The sequence below is a fragment of the Rhinatrema bivittatum genome, chromosome 1, assembly GCF_901001135.1.
Source record: "Rhinatrema bivittatum chromosome 1, aRhiBiv1.1, whole genome shotgun sequence".
In the NCBI taxonomy this organism is placed as follows: Eukaryota; Metazoa; Chordata; class Amphibia; order Gymnophiona; family Rhinatrematidae; genus Rhinatrema; species Rhinatrema bivittatum.
In genome coordinates, this window is record NC_042615.1 from 593,635,967 (window position 1) to 593,662,036 (window position 26,070).

Below are 26,070 nucleotides of genomic sequence, written 5' to 3' on the forward strand. Positions count from 1 at the left end.
GAGTGTCAATACCCAGAGAAGAACAGGGTGGGAGACAGAGTGAGCATAAGGCATGGCAGGAGCTTAGACTGCCTCCTCCACTCTTAGCTGTCTTATCTGCTTTATATCAGTCCTGGCTACATGCTGTCACTCATCCACATATCCATCATGCTCAATTAGGCAACAGACAGATGGATACAGGGAGCTCATTAAAAAGGATTCAAGGATCTGCTTTCAGATCCCTAAAGAAAGACACATTTCCCCTTTCAACAATGACAATTATTCAACTTAAAAAGGACACAATCAAGATTTATATAACAGAAATTTCTGATAAGAAAGTTCTTGGCATGCTAATGTTAGGTTTTTATAATCTTTTAATAATGCTTTGTTTTGTTTTTAGCTTAAGGCTGTTCTTTCCATTGTTTTGCTGTATATACATCTGAAGTAGACACACTAGGATGGGTGACATTTCTGTACTGTTTTTAGGCCTGCTTTCTCAATGGCTTTTCCTGTGATGAACAATGGGAGAACACTTCTGGTAAAGCAAGAGCTTAGGATGTTAGGGTTGCTGAGTAGAATAGGTCAAACTAGTTATTTCAAAAGGCATATCTGTATTTCAACAGCACAAAGAAAGATGAAAGTGAAAAAGCTTTCAGAAATGCCTCAGTTGCTTTCAGAACTTTTAATTACAAACTAACCAGGTCATTTAACATTTCGCAATACAGCCTTAACGCACGCAATAACTGTGTAATGCACGTGATAATGCCCTACCACATGCAATAAATCCGCAATACAATTTCATATGCAAATTTACAATTGAGTATGTAAGTGGGAGGAGAGTGGGAGGAGTAAATGCAAAAGAGGGTCTTCTACCGCCTTCTGAGCTCGATTAACGCACAGTAACACAGGATTTAATGTCAGAAATAACTAGAGATATGATTCGGCCGAACCTTTTGGTTTGGCCTTCGTTAGTGGCCCACCGCGGGATATTTCATTTTTTTTTTTTTTTATATGAAACAATTTTTATTGAGCAAATCAAACCGACATTACAAAGGAACAGATTGTGTCAAATGGGCACCCTCTGAACCCACAAGGAGAAGATCTCATTTTCCTGCGGTTTGGGCCGATTTTTTTTCGACTGCCCTGGAACAAAACCCAAAACCTACCCCCAATCCTTCAAATTTAATTAATTACAAGCCCCCCACCCTCCCAACCCCCCAAAACTTGCCGAAAGTCCCTGGTGGTCCAGCGGGGGTCCCAGGAGTGATCTCCCGCTCTCGGGCCATCGGCTGCCAGTAATCAAAATGGCACCAATGGCCCTTTGCTCTTACCATATGACAGGGGCTATCGGTGCCATTGGCCAGCCTCTGTCACATGGTAGGAGCAATGAATGGACAGCGTCATCTTGGCTTTAAAACTCTTCAAGCCATTTACCGGTCATCTATTCAGTTATATTCAATTTGGTTAAGAAATGATTTTCCATCTAAAAGAAGACTGTCTTAATACATCAAGATTCAGATAAGTGTTTTTTTAATACACTATCTCATTCAGATGTAAATTCTGAAAGTACCATCGAGGAGATATTAAGGAATCCACAAATATGTGATAGTCTCTTGCTCTTATGGATTGTAGTGCCAATGTTGAATTTTCCAAAAATTATTTTTATCTAAAACAAAAAAAAGGAATAAATATGAGATAAAATATTGTTAAGATTAATTAAAGTAAATCAGGTGGCTGGAGGTTTTTTCAAGACCTGTGATTGATATAACCTCTTGAATACCTATTGTTCCATTGAGAACAGGTATAGAGGCTCTGAGGTCTTTTTCCTCTTTTTGGATGACATCCTTTAGATTCACAATTATTTAAATTACTTCAAATGCCCATGTGAAGTTTTTTGTTATTCTGAATGAGACTGTCATAACCCATGCTGGAACCTAATAGCTGCTGGAAAATGTTAGTGTACCATATCCATGGTAACCCAAGTGCTTCAAGCTAAGCTGTCAGCACAGTTGTAACAGTCTCTCTCAACTGCCTCAGAGTAGCAGTTGAGAGAGACAGAGCAGAAGGGTTTTTATGTCCCAGCTCTAACAGAGGCTGCTCAGAAACTTTAAAAAGTAAGTAGAAAGCACAGAGAGGAAGGCACACAGCAGAGAATGTATGAATATTGTGTTTTAGTAATGGGAATTCAATATATTTCAGGTAAGAACTAGGCTAGAGTCAGTTAATCCTGTAAGATTAATATCTGTAGCTGAATCACATGTGTTTTTATCAGCCACTGATAGAAGATTCATGTACTGCTTGAATGTTTATTTTATTTATTTATTTAAAAACTTTTCTATACCGTCGCTAAGTCATGTACCATCGCAACGGTTTATAAATAGGCACAAAATAAGGTATATATAGGTAGTTTATCGTACATTTAACAGGTGCCAGTTACAAACGGTTACAATATCATTAATAAAGTAAAAATTTTGGGTAGTGGTGGATTAGTCCAGGAAAGTTATTGAGATACTTCTATTTTGGTCTACATCTTAACTGTATTATGTCTTTGTAATATTGTAATGCCATTTATTCTCAGTTGTGAGAAGTGAGATTGTGAAGAGAATTTCTGTTCACACAATCAACTATACAGCTTTACCTCTGTCTCTCCAATAATAAGGAGAACAGGAGAAATTAAAGTCCATGAGAGAAGTTTATCTCCTGAGAGAACCGCTGCTATATGATAGCTGGAGTCTTTTGTGGGAGTGCTAGGGACTGGTCCCGGTTCCGGGGAGATTTGTGTGCCCTTAGACCATGGCATGACTGCAGAGGAGCTCCGGAGAAGCGCAGAGGCAGGCAAGACGTGTCCAAGCATGGGCAGACAGGCTGAAGACCAGGGGCCCTGACCTCTGCTGAACCTAAACGCACCAGAAGAGACCCAACAACTCAATGCTGGTCTCTGGAGTAGCCCTCCAGCCACTCGATAGCCTTTTCAGACCCGCCATCTGGGAATGGCAGGCGCAATAGGACAGACAGAGGTCGAGGACAGGCAATGGTACTGGAACAAGAACAAGATGTGGAGACTTGGAGGCTTGGATGAGACAAGGCACTTGGAGACTTGGACGAGGGTTCAAGATGCTCGGACATAGATAAGGTTCAGGATGCTCAGACGTGAACGAGGATTCAGGATGCTCAGATGCAGATGAGGATTCAGGATACTCAGACGAGGACTCAGGATACTCTGAGGAAATAAAGTTGGTAACTCACTGATGATGTAGGCAGCGGTTTCTTCCAAGCAGAAGAGATTAGTTCAGGCAGCGAGTCAAGGAACATGGGCCCTCGAGGAGCGAGTACCGGTTCCTGATAGCGACCTGAAAGAAATGAGAGAGGCCCCCGAGGAGCAGGTACCCCATTAGGATAAAGTCCAAAAGTTGGAGAGGCAGAGTAGCTAGGTACGGAGACCGAATCACATCCGTAAGAAGATCCCGACCTTGCTAACTCGATTAACTAGCAAAAAGTGTAGGCTTATGTATCCGGGATGTGTGACATCATCACAGGGGGATGCCTCTGAGGTTCGTGCCAAAGAGAGAATAAGAAGAAGGGCCGCACGCCGCGCGCACCCTATGGTACCTGGACAAGATGACAGGATGCAGCGCCCAAGCCAGACTGGGGATGCCGGAGAGGATGGCAGGGAGACGCCGCGGCAGCCAGACATCCATCAACCGTTTGAGGAGTCGCAAAAAAGGTAAGGTGGGCTGAGTGGAGATATCGGGCAGCGACAGTCGTAGCAGTACCCCCCTTCAAAGGGCGGTCTCCTCTGCGGGAACCAGGTTTTGGTTTCAAAGGATGCGTGAGATGAAATTGATGGAGCATCTCTTTATCAAGGATATTAGCCTGAGGCTCCCAAGAGTTTTCTTCGGGGCCGAAACCTTCCCAAGAAATAAGGTATTCTAATGTTTTGCCTCGTCTTCGGACATCAAGAATGGCTTCGACCTTATATTCTAGGTCATCTTCTGCATTGATGACAGGTGGTTCCTGAGTCTTGGAAGAGAATTCACTGAGTATGAGAGGTTTCAAGAGTGAAATGTGAAAAGTGTTGTGGATGTTTAGTCCGGGTGGTAGCTTCAGACTCGATGTTGCCAAGACGTCGGAGGATTGGAAATGGTCCAACATAGTGAGGAGCAAATCGAGTGGAGGGTAACTTCAGTCTGAGATGTTTGGTGGATAACCAGACTTTGTCACCAGGTTTGAAGACAGATGCTTGAGAATGGTGAGCATCATAAAACTTCATAGCACGGTCACTCGCTTTAATTAGCATGTCTTTCGAGTCTGAGTCCACAGATTATGAATTTCATCAGCAGTAGATTGAGCTGCTGGGGACATCAGACATGGTCTGAGTCCTCAGATTATGGATTTCATCAGCAGTAGACTGAGCTGCTGGGGAAGTCACTGAGAGTTTCAGTGGAAGTGGCAGTGTTGGTGAACGTCCATATACCACTTCAAAAGGTGTTGATCCAGTTGATGTTGCTGGATGAGAATTGATGGCGAATTCAGCCCAAGGTAACAGTTCAGCCCAGTTATTCTGACGGCAACTCATGTAGGCTCGAATGAACTGTTTTAAGCTTCTATTCATCCGTTCTGTTTGGCCATTTGATTGTGGATGATAGGCTGAAGTGTAGTCTAGAGAGATGTCGAGTAGCTTGCCCAAGGCCCTCCAGAATCTTGCCGTGAATTGGGATCCTCGGTCTGAGACTATGTGTTTGGTAGGCTGTGAAGGCAAAAAATGTGCGATATTAAGAGCTTCGCAAGCTCCAAAACTGAAGGTAAGCCAGGCAGCGCCATGAAATGGGCCATCTTGCTGAAGCGATCGACTGTTACCCAGATGGTATTCATTCCTCCAGAAAGGGGTAAATCGACTACAAAGTCAGTAGCGATGTGAGACCAGGGCGTTTCCAGAGCTGGCAGCGGTTGCAGCAATCCCCACAGTAGGCCAGAAGTGGGTTTGTGTTTGGCACAGTTGGTACAGGATGCCACGTAGGATAGTGTATCTTTGATAGTAGGTCACCAATAGAACTTCTGGATCTTGAGCAGGGTGCAACATTTACCAGGATGGCCAGCCAGCTTGGAATCGTGCGCCCAAAAGAGCACTTTCTTCCTGAGGTGTTTAGGCACGATGGTTTTACCAGCGGGCATAAAATGTGTAGTCGCCAAGATGACTTTCTTCGGGTCAATTATGTGCTGAGGTTCTTCAGGCACATCCTCCAAGAGAAAGGAGCGTGACAAAGCATCAGCTCTGGTATTCCTGTCTCCGGGGCGATATTTAAGCACAAAGTCAAAGCGATTGAAGAATAAGGACCATCTAGCTTGTCTGTGGTTAAGACGTTGCGCATGGCGGAGATACTCTAGATTTTTATGGTCCGTGAATATGGTTATTTGATGTTGAGCACCTTCGAGCCAAGACCGCCATTCCTCAATTGCTAGCTTAATAGCCAAGAGCTATTTATCTCCGATCCCATAGTTCTTCTCTTCCAGGGAAAAACATCATGAGAAGAAAGAGCAGGGACGTAAGGATTTGGAGTCTCCAGTTTGGCTCAATACAGCCCCCACACCGACATCCGAAGCGTCAACTTGTATGATGAATGGTTTGTTGGGGTCAAGATGACGCAAGCATGGTTCCATGGAAAAGGCAGTCTTTAATTTCTCAAAAGCGGAAATGGCCTCCGCAGACCATTTTGAAGCGTTGGCACCCTTGCGGGTCATTGCGGTCAAGGGCACTTTTAAAGAAGAGTAGTTCTTTAAACCCCAAAAATTGTCTCAGGGCCTTCAGGCTGGTAGGTTGGGACCAATTTTTAATACTCTCTAGTTTTTGAGGGTCCATCTGGAAGCCATCTTTAGACACAATATAGCCAAGAAAAGGCACAGAGTCTTTATGAAATTTGCACTTGATCAGTTTGGCGTAGAACCGGTGTTCACGGAGTCGGCATAGTACTTGCTTGACATCCTCTAGTTGAGTGGGCAAAACCTGAGAAAATATCAGGATAGAATCCAGGTATACCACGACACTCTTGTACAACAGGTCCTGCAAGATGTCGTTCATCATGTTCTGAAATACAGTGGGTGCGTTGCACAGGCCAAAGGGCATTACTAAGTACTCAAAATGGCCATCTCGAGGGTTGAAGGCTGTTTCCATTCGTCACCACTGTGAATGCGAACTAAGTTGTAGGCCCCCTTCAGGTCAAGTTTTGAGAATATTTTGGCCCCCTGAAGCCGGTCAAACAGCTCCGAGATTAAAGGCAGGGGGTAGCGGTCTTTAATCGTGATCTCGTTCAGACCTCGGTAGTTGATACAAGGACGTAAGGTACCGTCCTTCTTCCCCACAAAGAAGAAGCCTGCGCCGGCTGGAGACTTCGATGGTCTAATAAACCCCTTCTGTAAATTCTCCTCGATATATTCAGACATAGCCTTATTCTCAATCACTAAGAGTGAATAGACACGTCCTTTAGGAGGTTCAGTATTGGGTTTCAGTCTTATGGCACAGTCATAGGACCTATGCGGAGGAAGAATGTCAGCAGCTTCTTTGGAAAACATATCACTAAAAGATGCGTATTGAGGTGGCAGTCCCGGCATCGTTGGAGTTGTAGGCATGCAGATGACAGGAGCAATCTCCTTAAAGCACTTTCCATGACAACCTGGGCACCAGCGGGAAAGTTCCAAGGAAGCCCAGTCGAATTGGGGTTAGTGCGACTGCAAACAGGGTAACCCCAGGACGATAGGGTGCATGGCCTTCTCTAATACAAAGAAGGGAATTGACTCTGTATGGAGAGCTCCGGGGCGAAGGGTTACCGGTTCGGTTTGGCAAGTCACATCACCCGGTAAGGGCTCCCCATGGATGGAAGATAGGAGTAGTAGAACCTTCAAAGTGACGAGGGGAAACCTCAAATGTTCCACTAGGCGTCGAAGAATAAAGTTGCCTCCTGCCCCTGAATCCACCAGGGCAAGAGTTTGAAACTCAGATGCTCCACAGATCAAGGAGACTGGGAGAGAGAGCGGAGGTGAGGGCGTAATAAGGCCTAAGAACAGTCCTCCTGCAGGACTTAGGCCCATCCATTTCCTGGACGAATTGGGCATGTTGGGACATTGTGACCAGCCTGTCCACCATACATACACAGACCATGCCTCTTCTGAAGTCTTCTCTAGAAGTCAAATGACTGCGACCAAGTTGCATCGGTTCATCTCCACTGGCAACAGGAATTACTGGAACCATCTGAGGTGCAGGTTTAGCACTAGCCTCCTTCTGACCTAGTCCTCTATTAGGCCAGAGTTCTTTCACCTTATCACGAAGCCAGTGGTCAATTCTAGTAGCCAAAGTCACTAGTTCTTCCAGCGAGTCAGGTGTTTCACGAGCGGCCAGCTGGTCTTTCAAGCGAGTATCCAGACCTCTGAAGAAGAGAGTTTTCAGGCATTTGGGGTCCCAGCAGAGTTCTTTAGCAAGAGTCTTGAACTCTATCACAAAATCAGCCAGTGGTCGGTTGCCTTGCTTCAGGTCCACCAGAGCAGAACCGGCAATGGTCACTCGGGCAGGATCACCAAAAACGGATTTAAATAAGTCCAAAAATCCGTCAATATCCTGCAAAATAGGATCCTTGCATTTCCACAGTGTTGAGGCCCAAGACAAGGCCCTTCCATCAAGATAAGATAGAATGTAAGTAGTCTTGGCAAAAGCTGTGGGGAAGTGAGAAGGCTGTAATGCAAAATGCATGCAGCACTGGTTTAGAAAGCCCCTGGTTCTCTGAATCTCTCCTGAGAAACGAACTGGAGCAGCCAGTGGTACAGTAGTCTTTAAAGTTACTTCAGGTAACTGACCTTCATTACTGGAAGTAGCACCTTGAGTCTTCTGTGCGTGCAGCTGATGGAATGCTGAAGTGAGTTTCTCCAAAGCGTCTTGCTGTTCAGCAATGCGCAGGGCCAGGCCCGGAATGGCCTGCAGGGCATTGAGCTGTGCCGGATCCATGGAGTTAGCAATCTGTTATTGTTTGTAAGGTTTTGGGTGGACCCTTGGACACTGTGGCAGCTGACCACGCCCACGGGAGGAAGTCCCGTGAGGGGCCACAGGTCAGGCTCAGCTTTGGGACACACAACACAGAGTTATATATTTTATTAGACAGAGTTTGAGAAGCCACCAGAGGTGGCAGTAGAGAGTAGAGATGAAGCCCGGCTGGGCTAGGGTTCCTCAGGATACTGGAACAGCTATTCCCTCTATGGCTGTGCTGTAGTGGAGAAAACTGAGATAGCAAGTACAGTGGAGCATACATAGAGTTCTGGTATGGAGCCTCGTTGGTAAAGTTACTCACACAGCGGTTTCTCTCGGAAGGTGACACAGAAGCTGGAATAGAGGCAGGCCCTCGAGGAGCGAGTACCTGGTTCCAGGGAACAGCTCTGAGGAAATAAATTTGGTAACTCACTGATAATGTAGACAGCGGTTTCTTCCAAGCAGAAGAGATAAGTTCAGGCAATGAGTCAGGGAACATGGGCCCTCGAGGAGCGAGTACCGGTTCCTGATAGCGACCTGAAAGAAATGAGAGAGGCCCCCGAGGAGCGGGTACCCCGTTAGGATAAAGTCCAAAAGTTGGAGAGGCAGAGTAGCTAGGTACAGAGAGTGAATCCCATCCATAAGGAGATCCCGACCTTGCTAACTCGATTAGCTAGCAAAAAGTGTAGGTTTATTTATCCGGGATGTGTGACGTCATCACAGGGGGACGCCCCTGAGGTTTGTGCCAAAGAGAGAATAAGAAGCAGGGCCATACAGCGCATGCGCCCTATGGTACCTGGACAACATGGCGGGCTGCAGTGCCCAAGCCGGACCAGGGACACCGGAGAGGATGACAGGCAGACACCGTGGCAGCCAGACGTCCATCAACTACGGGAGGAGTCGCAAAAAAGGTAAGGTGGGTGGAGTGGAGACGTTGGGCAGCGACAGTTGTAACATCCACTTCCCCCCATCCCACCACTTTCTCAATCATTGTGAGTAACACTACTATTCTTCTATCCCTCAGCTGTGGGGACCTCTCAGACTCGTCTCTTTCCTTCTCTGCATATATCACCATCACCAAAAAAGGCCACTCCATTTTCTACAATCCCTCCAAAATCAATCCCTTCCTGTCTGAACATACTACCAGAACTTTTATCTTATTTCTCTCCTCTCGACTAGACTTTATCTTATTTCTCACCTCTCGACTAGACTATTGCAACCTGCCCCTCATGGGTCTTCCACTGAATCATCTCTCTCCATTGCAGTCCATTTAGAACTCAGCAGCACAATCTTCTTCCGATGCAATTACAATCATGAAGCCACTCTTCTCAAATCTCTGCATTGCTTCCCTTGTCACATCTGCATAAAGTTAACTGCCTGTACTCGCTTACAAATGCATTCACTCTGCAGTATCTCATTACCTCTCTTCTCTGTTGTCCCCATACACCTTTCTTCCCAAATTTCACTCAGCAGGCACGCTGCTCTTATTTATGCCCTTTTCCAATATTGCTAAATCTCAACTCCGTGCCTTCCAGCAAGCTATGCCAAGTGCCTGGCATAGCCTTCCTGAACATGTGTGTCATGCTTCTTCTCTTGCCAGATTCATATCCAACCTAAAAATACACCTCTTTGAGGCCACTTTGAAAACATGAACCTAATTGTTCCTGCACATAGTCTCCTAAATTTACCCATGAACACTGCTTCCTCATATACATTTTCAACAAGCCTCACTTTTGTAGCTGGCCCCCACTGTTTTAACTCAACACCCCACCCCACATACACACACACACACACACACACATTGTCTGTCTATCTGTCTTCCTCAAAATGATAGGCAACTGTCTTCTGCAATCGGGTTCCCCTCTGTCATGTGCAAGTAGTAGCCTGACTGCAACCCTCCTGACAAGCTTCCAAGTATACGTACTCCTGCCTAAGAACCACTTCATTAATACAAATACCTTCCAACAGCAGTTAATATTCATAACATTAGATTAATTTATTCTTATGGATTGAACTGGTAACATCAAACTATGATTATAAAGACACTTACTTACGGGAAGCCATATGAGATCAACATTCACACTCATCAAGTCATCGTGGTACAACTGATTCCAGGAGAGAGGAACTGAGAGGAACATTCTGTAAAGAAAAAAAGATCCAATAAAAAAAAGGTCCATGCTTTTCTTTCTGAACATGCAAACATAGATATGGTTAATGTTATGACTCATAGGAGAGGTAGTCTGCATTCACTTGTACTTGCATCTAAATGCCACTAACTAAAATTTCTCTGGTTCCAGCAAGAGGTCATCAGGGATCAAAGTCAAGGATAGGGTTAATGACAGCAGAAATGTTACACCTACTTGCTATATTATGGAGAAAAAAGCAGGCAAGTACTATCTGTACCACTTTCTCAAGTGTACCTTGTACGACATCTCTTGATTTATCCAGACATCTGAACTGACTTTTAACCAATCCAAACATGCATTCAAAAGCAGAGCAAGTGGATGTGTGTGCCTCATATCTCCTCTCTGCAGGCATCCCTTGGAAAACTACAACAGTGAGTAGCCATGCTCGACTGACATATACATATCCAGCATCACCTTTGAAGCAGAAAGTTAAAGCCTATAAATATGTGAGAACGTTTTTAGGGCTTGGTGCATCTTAACAGGTTTTAGGTAAGACCTGAAAAAAGGTTGCCAGATACGCCAAACCTTGTCCCTATGAAAAAGGCATAATTAGGTTATGGTATGGTAATAATGCAATTAACATACCACCTATACTTACACATCTTGTTCTACACATCGAAAGACATCCAGTCCTCATAGTCCTACATTCATGTATAGCAGTTGTGTGTCCCTAGCATTTGTCAAAGAGCCAATATATAAAAAAATAAATACATAGACTATTACTAAGGGAAATTCTAACTTTTCATCCTTAGTGTGCTATAGTATGTATGGTACAGTAGCAATCAAGTTGCCATCATGCCCGAAGATGATAAACCAGTCCTGGCTTTGCCCCATTGCATGGATGATAATGTAGTGTTGCTTTTGGAAATCATCAACAAGTCTGTGCATACAATGGGGCCAAACTAGAACTGGATCAGCATCTCTGGATTGATCTACATGAGGTGGCAACCCGAAGTAGTGGTAGTAGGTGCTGTGTCATCACCTGGAGCAAGTGAGGAGGAGCAGTGATATGACAAAACAGATTTATTCTAGAGCATAGACTAACACGAGTTTCTAAAATAGTAAAACTGCTTCCAGTAAAACTGCTATTAAAATCATTTGATATCCTCATTTAACAATTCTCTGATATGGAAGTGAAGTCTAGGATCTATCATTAACCCTAAGCTATACAGAATGGGACAGAACTCCAATAGAAACCATCCACGTCCAGTTCTGCAAAAAGACACTCCTTGTCCACAGATTCACCCCTAATAATGGGTGCAGAACAGAACTAGGTTTGCTTCCCCTTACTACTCACCATAAAAAAAGACACAAACTCCCTTCACTATCAGGCATTCTCTAGTGCAGCAGAAAACCCTGTAATAAGCAGCTGTGTAACAAACCTGCCATACGGAAACATCAGTAATGCCGAGGATTCAAGCAGCAAAATACCTTACCTTTGAAAATGCAGCACTGCAAATTTTGCATCATGCCCCAGAACATGATCTTCTATTGGGAGGTGCCAATTAGAAAACAGAATAAACTGGATTGCTAGAGATCCTAAACAGACATAACTCATTAGAGGCATACCTTACCTCGATCAGATACGAAGAACAGAGAGAGACCATCACCAAATATAGTCAGTGACCACAAATTAGAAATAGAAAGATGCAGACAAACGCTAAACTGAAAACCCCAAGAAGCCATACTCTGCATGCAATGCAACACTGGAGATAAAGAAACAACTGCATTCCTCCTGTACTGTATAAAATATATCAGAGATGCACATTTCACAAAACTGATAGAGAAAATCAAAGACGTCCCACAGAATGAACAGATAAAAACTCCATGTAAGTCTGTGGAAAACAGCTATAGCAGCAAAATATATGGTATCCTGTCACCAGACTAAAATGATATAGTTGTGTTGGCGGCATTAACATTGCATATGCCTGCAACAGGATAGCCATGGGTTGACACTTTTTTTTAAGGACCAGTATAAATGTAGCCATAGCTCTGTTTGCTCTGTTTACTTGAATGCTAAAAATATTCACCCTTTATATACAGGTAAATTTTATGAACTATTGCATTTACTAATTGTAAATCCACTTATGACATTTATATTATTAAGTACATGTGTAACCTTCTAGAAAACAAAAAGGGTGGTGCACAGGGTCGAGCACAAGACTTATCTATAGGTCATGAGGTTGGAAGCCCTACAGTTAGAGGACTCTACTTGCATTCAATACTTCTGAAGATCTTGTATGTTTGATTTGGATCCGGTAAAAATTCCTTGGCATGGAGAAGATACAGAACAACAGTGTATTTTGTGTTAATCAAGATGCAGCCTAATGGCATTAATGTTGAGAGAGTGAAATAAGGAATTCACCCCACCCTGAGGGAATTCGTTATTCAAAAAGACAGGTAATACATCCAAATAAATACATTTGTTGGCTGGCACCTTATTCTTGGCTCTGGTGCGTGGATGTGGACAAGGTGTATGTAATGATTCACAATGAGAGATCGAGGATAGAGATCTTCCTTGATCTCCTTGGGTACTTTTAAATTATTGGAGATATATGATTGAGTCTTTTCAAATAGCTATCATCATTGGAGATATGTGACTGGCTCCTTTTGTTCATGCAACTTTTCCTACTAGAGATTACAGCTCATAGGGAGCTTTTACTGTATATATTGATGTCAAGGAAACCCCTGGATGGCAATCAGACAGCTGTGATGTGAAATTTACAGCAACTAAATTTTAAGAGGTCGATATTCAAAGGGTTTATCTGGCTAACTTTTGAAGTTAGCTGGGCAAAACCTGAAATATGAATACTTCCATATGGTCCCTGGATACATTTTTTTCTGGGCAACTTGTTGCCCGTACACATTTTAGCCAGGTAAAAAGATGCAGCATAAGGACTGTTCTCAAGCTGCAGTTTCACTTTGTCTGGGCAGCACTGTTACTCAGCAGCTGACTGGATAAAGTTAGCCACTGGTAACTCTGGTCAAACAAATGCCTGTCCTAAAGATATTTCAATAACTTTATCCAGTTAACTGTATCTGGGTGTATTTAATAGAACACTTATCCAGGTAAGTTCCATTCAGTTATCATCGTAACTTTCCCAAGACAACTTTCCCACTCGCTGGCTTTCTTAACAGGGTCCTCAAAGGGAATTGACTTCTTCAGGCCACGTGATTTCATCCACTGAAACAATGACCATTAAGAAACACCTCACATGTGATGACAGGGAAATCCCTACATGGTGACAGACTATGGGTGATCATGTGAACATTATGGGAGCAATAATTAAACTACCATGTTGGCATTAAACTCTGCAGGTACTTTCTACCTGCAGGGTTTTCACCAATAATCAAAGAAAAAAAAAAGTATGAACTTTTGCTTTGATTATTGTCTCTTCAATAATTATCCACAGAGATTTGTGCCTGTGCATAATTTTGATTACATGTGTGTGGTTCATCCCCTGCCCTCTGTTTGTGAAAGGGTGAAATTACCTGTATTGTAAAACACCAAAAGTAATTTTATCCACATTGAGGACGATAAATAAAGGCCTGATTTCTATGGGGAAAAATGCAATTTTAACCTGTGGAATGGATTCTCTATAGTAACTAGATAAGTGTGCTTTTCTTCTGCCATTTTTCTGTTTAATTGTTGCAGGATGCATCCACTTTGCAGATATAATGGTGAGTGTTCAGAGAACATGCTAAAGTAATCTTTTCACTGAATTAGGATATTGAAAAGATCTGTAGCACCCCCAAACAGGCACTTTGCTGAAGAAGCCAGAGCCATTCAGCAAAGAGTCTGTCACAGATACATTTATCCATTTGGTACACTTTCATTGTGCTATTGGAGGGTTTTATTTACATAGTAAAAAAATACAATTAAAAAAATTGAGAAAAGATGCGTGAGGCCATGATTTCAAATGTGACAGTTTTGTGAATATTTGCAAATAGAGTCACATATGAGTGATTCTATAATTCTAAAAAAAAAAACAAAACCCTGGATGATTGATATTGCTCACATAAATATATTTGAATCATTCTTGGTATTTCATATTTCTAGCATTAGAGTTGCATCTCATTCCAGGTCACCTGAACAGTCCCAGGTTTGCCCCACTGCATGCATGAATAGGTAGTTCTGTTTGTCGTAGGGAAATCAATGAGGTGAGGGGGCAACTCACAGTTTGCTCTAGAAACTCTCTTTAGCAGTTAAAAATCTCACTACGGGCTAGCCCTCTGGCTCAGGATATAGTGATGAGGCATGGGGAATCCAAGGTACCTAACAAGAACAGAGAGGCTTGGGTTCTCTGCAGAGACTGGGCACTCAGGCCTACAGAGCAGGGAGGGAAGGAAGTCACACCTGTGACCACAGTGGCAGCCTCTACTGCTTTTCTGAAGGTGCGCCTACAAGGAGGCACCTATCCAGCCCTCGAATCGACAAGGCATTCCTGTGCTACATGGGTAAGACCATCTGGGGAGGGAGAGGGGTGACAGAGAACACTACGAGCACGAGGGAGTAAAACAAACAAACCAAAATCATTATTCATGCTATCGATACTGGAAGTGGATTCTTACAAAATAGAGGACCCATAGAGAAAGTGATCTTCTCATTTTCACAGGGCTGTCTGAATGAGGATCAGGTCTAAACAGCTTGTGGGAGGAAGATAAGGATTTAGGATATTCTGGAAAAGGGTTTTGCCTACTGACTAGAGTCCAGAAAAAAGAGCTAGGAAGGCATCTCACAATCAGATCAGTACAGTCACCTACATGCTCTAAGTTGCCAGTAGGGGGAAGCCTGGTCTGCAAAGTATACGTGGACATATTTTATTACATTCATGTTACAACCTCAGACCAAGCAAGATCACAGAGATAATTGAATCCACAGTCACTGTGATTGCTGTGACATGACATGAAGTTTAAGGTTCATTCACAGAATAAGCATCGATGCTTTTATTAAAATAATAACCATTTGGTCTATCATCCAAACAGAATCTCTGCACACTGTACAACTGAAGGACTGCAGAAGTACACACGTGATTTTTTTTTTCTGATACTGGGGTGCCTAAGTGTGAATATTGCCAAATTTAAAATTGCTTACCTCTTTGCATTATACTTTTGTAGCTAAGCCCAATTTTTTTTCTAGATCTGAGCGTGAGAAGATAGTCTAATTATAAAAAAAAGTTACAAAAATAAAAAAGAAAGGTGATAATTCTTAAATTAAAATTTCTGCATGTGGCACTGCATTACACATGCAGGAAATGAATCAAAATATTAGAGTTGAAGAAAAATGTAACAAAAATTGAATTTGTGAAAAAACAAAATAGTTTCTCGGTCCCCTTGGTTGCATAAAAATAAACATCAGCAAATAACTTGTAAGGAATATGTTTTTATTGGACTAAGTTAATTATATTGTATTTGAGTCTGGCCATCAAGAGCTATGCTTCATCAGGTCAGTGCAGAAGAGATGAAGAGAGCACAGTCCACGAAAGCTACGCACAAATGTATTAAGTTAGTGCAATAAAACATGTCACCTTCAACTTTGTTTGCTGTCCTTTATTTCTATGGGAAAAAAGAAACATTGCAAGACTACTGTAGTTCAGTTTTGGACCAAAAACTAGAAAGCAGACAGAGCAATCATGTTTCCTCAAACAACAAGTCCATATCCAAAGGGGTTTGTCTAGTAAAGTTGGCAGTTACCCAGAAAAACTTTGAGGTTTTGAAATTCCCGTCTGTTTGACCGCCTCAGAATTATTAGTAATGACTTAGCCGGATTAGTTGACAGTGGTCTGAGGGAGTTTTGGAGTGGACCAAAGGCAGCCAGATGACCTAGCCTGGTAATTGCCAGTCCTAAGGTTATCTGGGTACATAATTTTAATCTTAATCAGCTATATGCAAAATATAGCCAGTAAAGGCCACAAAAATTATGTACAGTCCGTTAGGCCTGATCTCCACTTCCCTCCCACCAAAATCAGTAAAAATGATTTCATGCATAGCATCCAATCCCTCCAAGCCCACCCCACCCCCACCCAAGCAAATCAAAATAAGTTGTGTGCCACAGTGACCCGAGGAACCTCTCTCACCCTGATTTTAAATATAACAAACAAGCTCCGGTATCTCTCCTTCTCCCCACCCTCCCCACTGACCTGCAACCCCTACTTCAATCCTCTGAACCCATTTAGAAACAGGGTACTTTCAAACCACTGCTAGCGGCATACAGCGTTGCTTTTTCTGAGTATGATCTCCTGTGCATTATAAGTTAAGCTTGTCTCTTCTGGCATAAATCTGAGTTGTTCAAGATGCTGTAATGAGTTTGCTAGTGCTCAGCAGTCTGAAGTGTGGTCCCTATGAAAAGGGGGGGGAGGGGTTACATATGCAACTTAAACAAGAAAGAGATTGTATTTTCATGCCAGTAGTGTTTTATATATCCCTTATTTACTTATGGCTATACGTCCACTAGTTTTTCAGTTCTCAGCTGCACCAAAGATTTGATTTTGATTGCCTCAAACATGAATAAAGGACTGATTCAAACATTTGCAGATATATTCTTTGCTATGCGTTTTATATAAAGGCTGTTTGGTGAAAATTGGAATTAGATACACACAGCCTTCTTCAAGATTAACAAGGTAGCAAGGGAGGAGAAATATATTTAACCAATACTTCTGCTTTCACCCCTAAAGTCCTATACGCCTACTAGCAATGCCGCTGTATTCATGACATACTTCTCCACTAGTGGCACTTTTTACTGATTATGCTTTGGAGTACAAAAATAACAGAGTGGGGTGAGATACTGCCATATCCACAAAGCAGGAAAGATCTTGGAATAATGATATCTGATGCTTTCAGGAAAAGGTGGTGGCCAAGAATGCATAAGAGGAGAGAAATAAGTAGTTGAACTATGGAGAAAAGTATGCCATTATACAGGTTGATGGTGATACCTCACCTGGAGTATTGTGTCCACTTCTGGAGACCGTACCCCTGAAAAGTCATTAATGGAGTGGAGGTGGTCCAGAGAAGAGTTAAGAACATCTATCTATTTATTTATTTATTGGGGGATGGTGTGGGATCTGCACCAAAAGCCCTAGGAGATGAGATGCAAGGGGAGAGAAAAGGGAGATATGTTGCAGGCATTCAAATATTTGAAAGGTAATAATAATGTACAAAAAATAAACTGCTTACAATGAGAAAAAAGTTCTAGAACAAGGAGGCCATGATATGGGACTTGGAGAATGTAGATTGAGGGGCAATGCCAGAAATGATGTATTTATGGAAAAGACAGTGGATGCATGGCATGTCTATCCGGAGCAGGTGGTAGAGGTTAAAACAGTAATAGACTTTAAAGAAGGCATGGGATAAACACGGAAAAACCAGGGAGGATAGCTTTCAAAAAGCTGCATGCATCCCCATATACACGTGTCTAATGGGTGCATGAAAATCTACTCCTGAATTATATAACCTGCGCATATATGACATACACAAATTATAAAATATGCACAAATGTACTCTGCAACATGCATGCACATGTAAAAAAAAACCCCAGCACAAATACATATTTCACTTATCCGGATACATTCCAGCTTCTCCCGCTAAGTAGTGCCCGCTAAGTAGCACTAAGATTTATCCAGATAAGTTCCAATTTATCCGGCTAAATAGCAGCAGTTAAGTAGTTCAGATAGATAAAAAGACCTCTCTTTTTTTATTTTTCAATTTTTCAATAAAAGAAGATTATGGGACTTTTAAAATTGAAAAATAAAAAAAGAGGTTTTTTAGACTGGTGACTGTACCAACTGGATTGGGAATCAGTGTTTCATGTTCCCCACCAGTACTGAGGTCTTTTCCTCTCACGAAATAATTGTTTTAAAGAGTAGTTAAAGAGAAGAAGTTATAAAAATATAACACACTAGCCACTTTCTCTTTTATATACAAATTACCAGAAACAGATCTGCAATTTCATTTTTTAGTTTATTCAGTACTCTGGTCCGGGCAATTTGGTACTCTTTAGTGTGTCAATCTGTCTTATTACATCTACCAGCTTCACAGTGATTTGTATCAATTCTTCTGAATCATCAGCACTGAATATTAGGGATGTGCATTTGTTAGAAACTAAATAGGAAATATTTTGTGCTGATTAAACAATAGAAAAAAAACCCCATGAATTTGTGTTAGGTTTTTTTTCTATCATTTTTTATTTTTGTGAGGGCCCAAAAAATCAAATTTTCTTTAAAAAAAAACCCAAACTCACCCAGCCCTTCCCTTTTAGTAAAATTCTGAAACCCTCCCCCCACCACCAGCACCAGCTTAACACCTTCGCCCACCCTCCCGACCCTCCCAGGACTCACCAGTAGTCTAGGGGGGGGGGGGGGGGACGACAAATTGGGAGCATTCTCCTGCTCCCAGGCCAGTAGCTGCTCTTAGTCAAAATGGCATCAGCTGCCCTTTGCCCTTATCTTCTGTCAGGAGCTACCAGTGCCATTTTCATTGAGGGCAGCTGCCCAAGGGCAGGCATTAATTTTGAAAACACTGAGAAAAGTGTTTAAAAAAGCAGAAAAAACTGCTTTTCTGTACACCCTCCAATTTAATATCATAGCGATATTAAGTCGGAGGCACCAAAAATAAAAAAATAAAAATTTTTAAAAACTCTGCTTACCAGTCAGTGGGTTCAAAAACGGATGTTCAATTTTGCCAGCTTCCGTTTTCCGAACCCGTGGTTGTCAGCGGGTTCGAAAACCAACGCCGATAGAATTAAGCATCGGTTGTCGGACCTGCTGACAGCCGACTCTTCCGCTAATAAGGAGGCGCAAGGGACGTGCTATTGTCCCTAGCGCCTCCTTATTAGTGCCCGGCCTAATTTAAATAGAGAATCGCCCGCCCAGGAGAGGTGCCTGGGCACGCATCAGGAGAGCGGGTGCTCAACTCGGAGTGCCAGCTCTAAGAACATAAGAATATGCCATACTGGGTCATACCAAGGGTCCATCAAGCCCAGCATCCTGTTTCCAACAGTGGCCAATCCAAGTACCTGGCAAGTACCCAAACACTAAGTCTATTTCATGTTACCGTTGCTAGTAATAGCAGTGACTATTTTCTAAGTCAACTTAATTAATAGCAGGTAATGGACTTCTCCTCCAAGAACTTATCCAATCCTTTTTTAAACACAGCTACACTAACTGCACTAACCACATCCTCTGGCAACAAATTCCAGAGTTTAATTGTGCGCTGAGTGAAGAAGAACTTTCTCCGATTAGTTTTAAATGTGCCACATGCTAACTTCATGGAGAGCCCCCTAGTCTTGGTGCTGTTTGTGATATGCAATTTATGTCACACAGAGAGAAGGAGAGAGAGAGAGAGAGAGATCACGTAATGTCATCTCCGCCTAGGACGGCTGACACCCTTGCACCGGCACTGGCAGCAGTCCACTAGTATTGATAGCTGTTTTGAACAAGCCTTGTAGTTAGACATGGGGAGAAGTACTGGGTATGAATGAAGTGGAGGATTTGGTATGCTCATCACCTAAAACAGTAGAGTACAAATGAGAAAGTTGCCAAAATCTGTTTGGGATAAGGAGAGAGGTGTTACGTTCTATGGCTGGGAGCTGAGATATTTCCTTGTAGTGTGGACAGGAATAACTGGGCAGACTGAATGGACCAATTGGTGTTTTTCTGCCATCATCTACTATGTTACTATGTGATTATATAATTTCCAGCATCATCCTATTTTGTGTGTGTGTGTGGGGGGGGGCAGGTTGAGTACACCTTTTTCAAATGGACAGAAAGTGATAATTTTATGTTGTTTTAGGGTCTCAGGGCCTCTGTTTCCTACTTTCTCCTTAAATGCTTTTCATGGCCATTGGATCTAACACATTTCCATAGGAAAAAGTACTTCAATTTTCCTTTAATTTAATTCTTCTTGTGATTGGTTCTATTTATTTATTTAAAAGTTTTTATGTACTGCCTTTTCCAAAGGATTGGTCGTAGCGATTTGCATCATTACATACACAATATACAATCAAATTAAAAACAAATCTTGCAAAAAATAAATATAATACAACAAAAAGTTAATTCTGCCTTCTAAAGAGTCTAAAGGAGGCTGTTAGTGCCATCTATAGAATCACACACAAGAGGGAAGATGTTCTTAAATACTAATGATTTACTATAAACTACGTCAATATAAAAAGCCTTCTAAGGAAGTCTCCCTGATCCAAGAAGAAATATCTGGCAGTGCACTTGTAAAACCAAAACCTGCATAATAGATTGGCCAACAAGGATGTCTGAATACACATTGTACCAAGAATGACCAGTCTAGAGGAGTGGGTGAACCTCTTCTGACCTGGTTCAAATTCAGCTTTGGTTCTGTGCAACCCCTATTTGCACGTTAGGAGTAATTTTAGCTGACAGCACTGCAGCTCCTTGGAAGCGAGACATCATTTCTGTTCTGCTCCGGTAACTGTTCAGTAGGTTCTGCTCTGCAAAGTGGAAAGCGGTACCCTGGCAGCCTGTCTCATCGTCAGAGGGGCATTAAAAATCAGAAGGAATACAAGAATGGCAGGGTGTACAAAAACTCTTTCATACTCCAAGGGTTGTTCATCTAGCAGTCGGTCTCATGCCCTGTTGATTGCTGTCAGAGACCCACCTTTTTGATGCCAATATCTAACTCAGATTTACTCGAAGAATCAGAGATAGCTTCAACCCAGTTTGAATCTGACCAATTTGCTTTAAATTTAATCTAAATTGGCATTTATATGCCACTTTTAGCCAGAAAAACAAGGTTCAAGGTGAATAACAACATAAGTAACACATTACAAACCGAGCAAAATATCCAGACCTATTCAGATTGGTTCCTGATAATTGTGACTATTTGAACATTGAAATATGACTATTACAAATATAAAGTGAATCTGAATATTCCCATGTGAATCAGGGAAATACAGAAATTTAAGGTGAGCAGTAATGACTAGTTTACCTGAATCGATCTGCAGACTATTGCGATTTAACTCAGATTATCCTAAAGCACTGTCAGCAAAAGCTTCGACTCCTTTACCGGATTGCTATCCAGATTGGGATGGATTTCAGATTTACTCCCAAACCGTATCCCCCATCTTTCATCCAGATATTTCTTCTGAACTGAGGTTGGGTGCGGCAAGGGGAAGGGAGGGGGAGGAGGGGATGAGGAGGTAAGCAAGTAACTAAGCCAGAATTAAGCCTATGTATATGTACAAACTCAGCGCTTGTTCAAGTATTATGAATCTATCCATGCATTTTAAACTATTTAAAAAGCACCCAGCTAATGCAACTCTAGTCCCCTTGCATAAAGCACACCAATTTCTCAGAAAAGACGGACAACTGCATATTAAATACCATGATAAAGTCTGTTATATATTTTTTCCAGGGCATCACTGTAGGGCACAGTTTTTGCTTGAACGGTTCATTTCATACAAAGAGGAAAAAAAAAACCCTCTGCCTAATTGACTGAAGTGATCCATCATTTCTTCTTAATGTTACCATAATTCTTTCTGCTGTGACAAAATGATGGCTCAAGACAAGGCTTGCATCTTTAAACATTCATTAACCTAATGAGAAAATGATGTCTACTCCACTACCTTGTTGGCTGTCTTAACTACTTTTATTTCTGATGAGCTGACCCAGCATTTCCTACCCACTGGTTCAAGCTGATGAGACATACAGCTTTGGTGCATGTTTCTTAGTTTATCCTTAAACATTTACAACTGGCATTATACTTATTAGTACTGCACTTTGAATTTCTGTCTGCATTAATGAAATAAGACCCAGGTGGAATTCTGTAAATGCCACCCTTGCTAATAACAGCAGAAAATGTAATTTTAAAAAAGAAAACAATGGTCAAAACAATTCACCCTGGCAAATTTTATCACCTCTAGGAGCTATGCATGCATACGGCAAAGTTTATAAAGCTTGAATAGAGGGGTGCAAGTACCTCGATTTAAATGAGAAGAAACTTGATCCATTGCCTGGCGTACCAGATTGCAACAAATATCCTTTCATTCTCAGCTCATGTCATTCCTCCACACCCTGCTTCTTCTGCGCTATAAGGCAAGTAACACGAAGAGGTAGCCTAAGAGCCAGCGAGCTGTCTTTTAGCCACAGAGGATTTCAGACTGAGAAGCAAGGTTCCGTGCAACCCCCTATTTGTACGTTAGGAGTAATTTTAGCTGACAGCACTGCAGCTCCTTGGAAGCGAGACATAATTTCTGTTCTGCTCCGGTAACTGTTCAGTAGATTCTGCTCTGCGAAGTGGAAAGCGGTACCCTGGCAGCCTGTCTCATCATCAGATGGGCATTAAAAAATCAGAGGGAATAAAAGAATGGCAGGGTGTACAGAAACCTCTTTCATACTCCAAGGGTTGTTCATCTAGCAGGCGGTCTCATGCCCTGTTGATTGCTGTCAGTGACCCACCTCTTTGATGTTGATTATCACTTTTCTATCTGCCTGCCTCCATGCTGATTACAGCTGTGACCTTCAGGCATACCCAATTGATTAAAAGAGCCTCTGAGGATGAGGGTGGAAAGGTGATGTGGGGCTTCATTGGTCCAAGAAAAGATGTGACCTTCCACTGGAAACACCCACCTACTAATCTGATTTTCTGTAAAGCAGCAGTAAGTGCAGTGGGTAGTTGAAGGAAATACCTGCTTTTACCTAAAAATACACAGTAAGCAGTAATGCTCACCCTGTATCAGCTCAACTTTCTACTGCAAAATCAGTATCATTTGGTATTCTTTAAACTGCTTCTCTGTGATTCCCCTGAACTCCTGGAAGAAGCCTTTTTTTTTGCAAGACTCATAAATCACCTTACAGTCACTAGATCCTAGACCTTCCCATACTTTTTCTGGTCATGTGCCTTTCAGACACTTGCCCAGATCCATTCTGTTGCTGTCTTCCATGCTCCATTCTCTCCCCCAGCACATTCTCACACTCACCTCTTTTTACGCAAAAGCTTACGCTGGAAACTGAGGGGGATCCAACAAGCCCTTATTCAACCTCGCCCACACAAACCTGGAGTAAAGCTCAAACTATTGGAAGCACGCACACAAAAAGAGTATAGGATGCAAAACAAGTCTCACAGAGGTCATGATCTTCATGTCTCTCATTCTCAGATCTTGATCAACTTGCTTTGCTGGTGTCCTGTTACTCTTCCAGTTCTCCCATCAGCACAGTGAAGCTGACCTCATGGCAGGTCTTCCTTTTATAACCAGCAGAGGATGGGAGGAGCAGTCTTAAGGAAAATAAGACTAAGCATGCTCAGTTTAGCGTGGCTGTCTTAAATAGGGTCTCTTGTGCACAGTACGTACTGTGCTCATATTAAATAATGTGATTGAGGCCATGCTAGCTAGCGAACTCCCAGTAAATAAAGTGCTCATACTAGTTAACGTAATGATGCTCCTTTACTGGGGGGTTCAGTGCTGCTGTGCATGCTATTTCTAATATATTTTACTGCAAGCAGGATAAATCTCTTTGCGTTGTTTGTTAATTGGCTTTTTAATACAGATGTTACATTTTTTGAAGCCCACACTAAACTAGTTTTGCACACATTTTCTTGAATAAGCCACTTAAAATATTGCCAAAAACTTCTCACCTGGTTAAGGTCATCAAAAACAGCTGTGCACGCATGGATATAAAGCAAGGGTTCCCAATCTTTTCTGGTACTTTGTTTCACCAAAGCAAATCTCTTGTGTCCAAGCATCTCTAGTAAGGTGCTAGAAAAAAAACCATAGCTGGGAGAAGCTGGTGAGGATTCTGTAGGTGAAACCTTTGCAGAGTGTCCATCCCACATAGAGGGCAGCCTTTATTGAAGGACTGCAGCACTAAACAGTTACCCAAGGAATTCTTGGTGCAACGGAGCCTGCGTTTATTCTGAGAAGGCCTTGGAGGCTCATATTTTCTTGTTGGACTGGGAATTATAACTTTTGGAAGAATGCAAAAGTCTGAACTGGATTATTTTTTGGGGGGGTAGGAGGGGGTTTTGCCATTTTGTTATTCCTCAATAAACCATTTTGTTTTGGAACACTCATTTTTGTGAGGCGTCTTCTTTTATTGCCTGTGTGTGTGATCCCCGTAAGCCTTACAGTTTTGAGCTATCCCCCACTGGAAGAATCCTGACTTGGATCTGCAGCCAGTTTTCCCTACCCTGCAGTACTTGAAGGTGGCCCCTTGCCTTCTACAAGGAGTGGCCTGAGATGGGAGGATACTCTAGTAGGCATGGCATTAGTTTTTATGGTTACTGTGCATGCTTATACTATGGCTATGCTAGCATCACAAAAACGTAACTTATACATGGTGCAACTTTGTGCCTAACACGTTAAATGGTGTTTAACAGTGCATGTTACATTTTTACCAACTCGCACGCTAAACTTTTGTTTCAGCACAAGTGTTTGTGGATAGCTTTAGAACTTTTCCTAGATGAGAAACCGCCACAGCACAGACAATTTTAAGTTGCCTATTCAGATCAGATAGCGATACAGAAACAATAAGCCGCAGTAGTAGTAAAACTAAAAGACAGAAGTAGGAAGAGAGAGCTAAAAATCACTATTACTAAAACATTTTCTATTTTCATTGCCTACCTTGCTAAAAAGGGGGGAAGAAAAAAAATTGTTTTTCATCTGTACACTAGGCAAACCTATTAACCCTTTCTACCTCTGTCATGCTGAGAAGAAATCATTTTGCATTCATTTTCCTCTGATTATCTGTTCACATAAAGTTTTATTTTATTATATAACCTAGCACCACACATAGTTCCCCCAGTCAAATTTTCCCTTTTGATTTTTTTTTTCATGTTGTGCTAAATTGTGTGTAGATTAACCTTGGAGGGAGCAATATTCAAAGGGATTTCCATGGGTAAAATGCCCATTATATATGTAACCCTAACCTCGGGAAAATGATGGGAGGATTTCCCTATTTGTAAAAGGCTCCTTCTCCCAAATGTATTTAGTGGGCTCTGAAGTTAGGTCATGCAGGTGGTGAAGTGGACCTGTACAGAAACACTCAAGGGTTTCTGTACACCACACTCTTTCTGCTGACTTCACAGGGAGAACACCCCCTACCTTTCCCCATGAACTCTACCCATTAGTGTTGGCCATACCACTTTCAGAATACCAACTCTTAACTTTATTTCTGGGTTTATTCAGCCAGCAACTATTGTGCATTTTTTTTTGGCATAGGGTAAAACATTGTCCATACTGAATACTCAGAATTCATGAGATTCAACAGTCAGTAGCACATTTTTTCAGCTATGGCTTAGAGTACAGACTACAGCCTTCACTTGAAAATCATTTAGACTCCAAGCCGTTATGGTTGAATAATCGCCGTGCTCTAAAAAAAAACCTGAAGCAGATATCAAAACACCAGCCTGTGTTGGGTGTGGCTGCAAGAAAAGTGTTGAAGATAAGTGTTTCAATACACTGTTTTATTTACAATTGGAAAACATGAACAAAATATACAACATAATAAGGGTCAATATGGAGACTGATGATTATAAAGAAGAGCTATGCATTTTGGTGCTTCACCTTTGGGTATGATGGTCTCCTTATAAACTGCTTTAAGCATTTTTCTAGTGATTATCTCTTAGAAATCTTTTAGATCTCTTGCCATTAACTAATGGAACTAATTACTAATTACTTGCCATTAACTAATTACTTGCCATTAACTAATGGAATATGACTTGCAACAATTCAATTGCTTTGTGTTCTTAACTGGTTTTGCTATTGATTTATATTATGTTTTTGTTCTTAAATTGTTCTTAATTGATTATGTCCACCTTAATTGCATAATGTCTGTAAAGCCTGTTGCTAATTTATTGTTTATTGTAAACCGAGGTGATGTTTTTTACGTGCCGCGGTATATAAAAAAATCACTAAATAAAATAAATAAATAAATCTCA

General features: G+C 41.9%; 1 protein-coding gene across 6 annotated transcripts in view; it reads right to left on the reverse strand.

The window, feature by feature from the left end:
- Window positions 1-23,365, reverse strand: part of CTXN3 (cortexin 3) — a 49,591-nt gene extending 26,226 nt beyond the window's left edge. Inside the window, exons 1-4 of one of the 6 annotated variants that reach the window (XM_029619190.1) lie at window positions 23,258-23,347; window positions 10,493-10,587; window positions 10,408-10,454; window positions 10,038-10,126 (exon numbers count right to left, since the gene is read on the reverse strand). In XM_029619190.1, coding sequence (XP_029475050.1) covers window positions 10,038-10,125 — 88 coding nt within the window. In that variant the 5' untranslated portion in view covers window position 10,126; window positions 10,408-10,454; window positions 10,493-10,587; window positions 23,258-23,347. Of the gene's footprint in view, window positions 1-10,037; window positions 10,127-10,407; window positions 10,455-10,492; window positions 10,588-21,123; window positions 21,268-22,113; window positions 22,223-23,223 lie in introns of those variants that run through there. The other 5 variants (XM_029619201.1, XM_029619173.1, XM_029619182.1 and 2 more) reach the window with 5 other exon arrangements.
- Window positions 23,366-26,070: the final 2,705 nt, after the last annotated feature.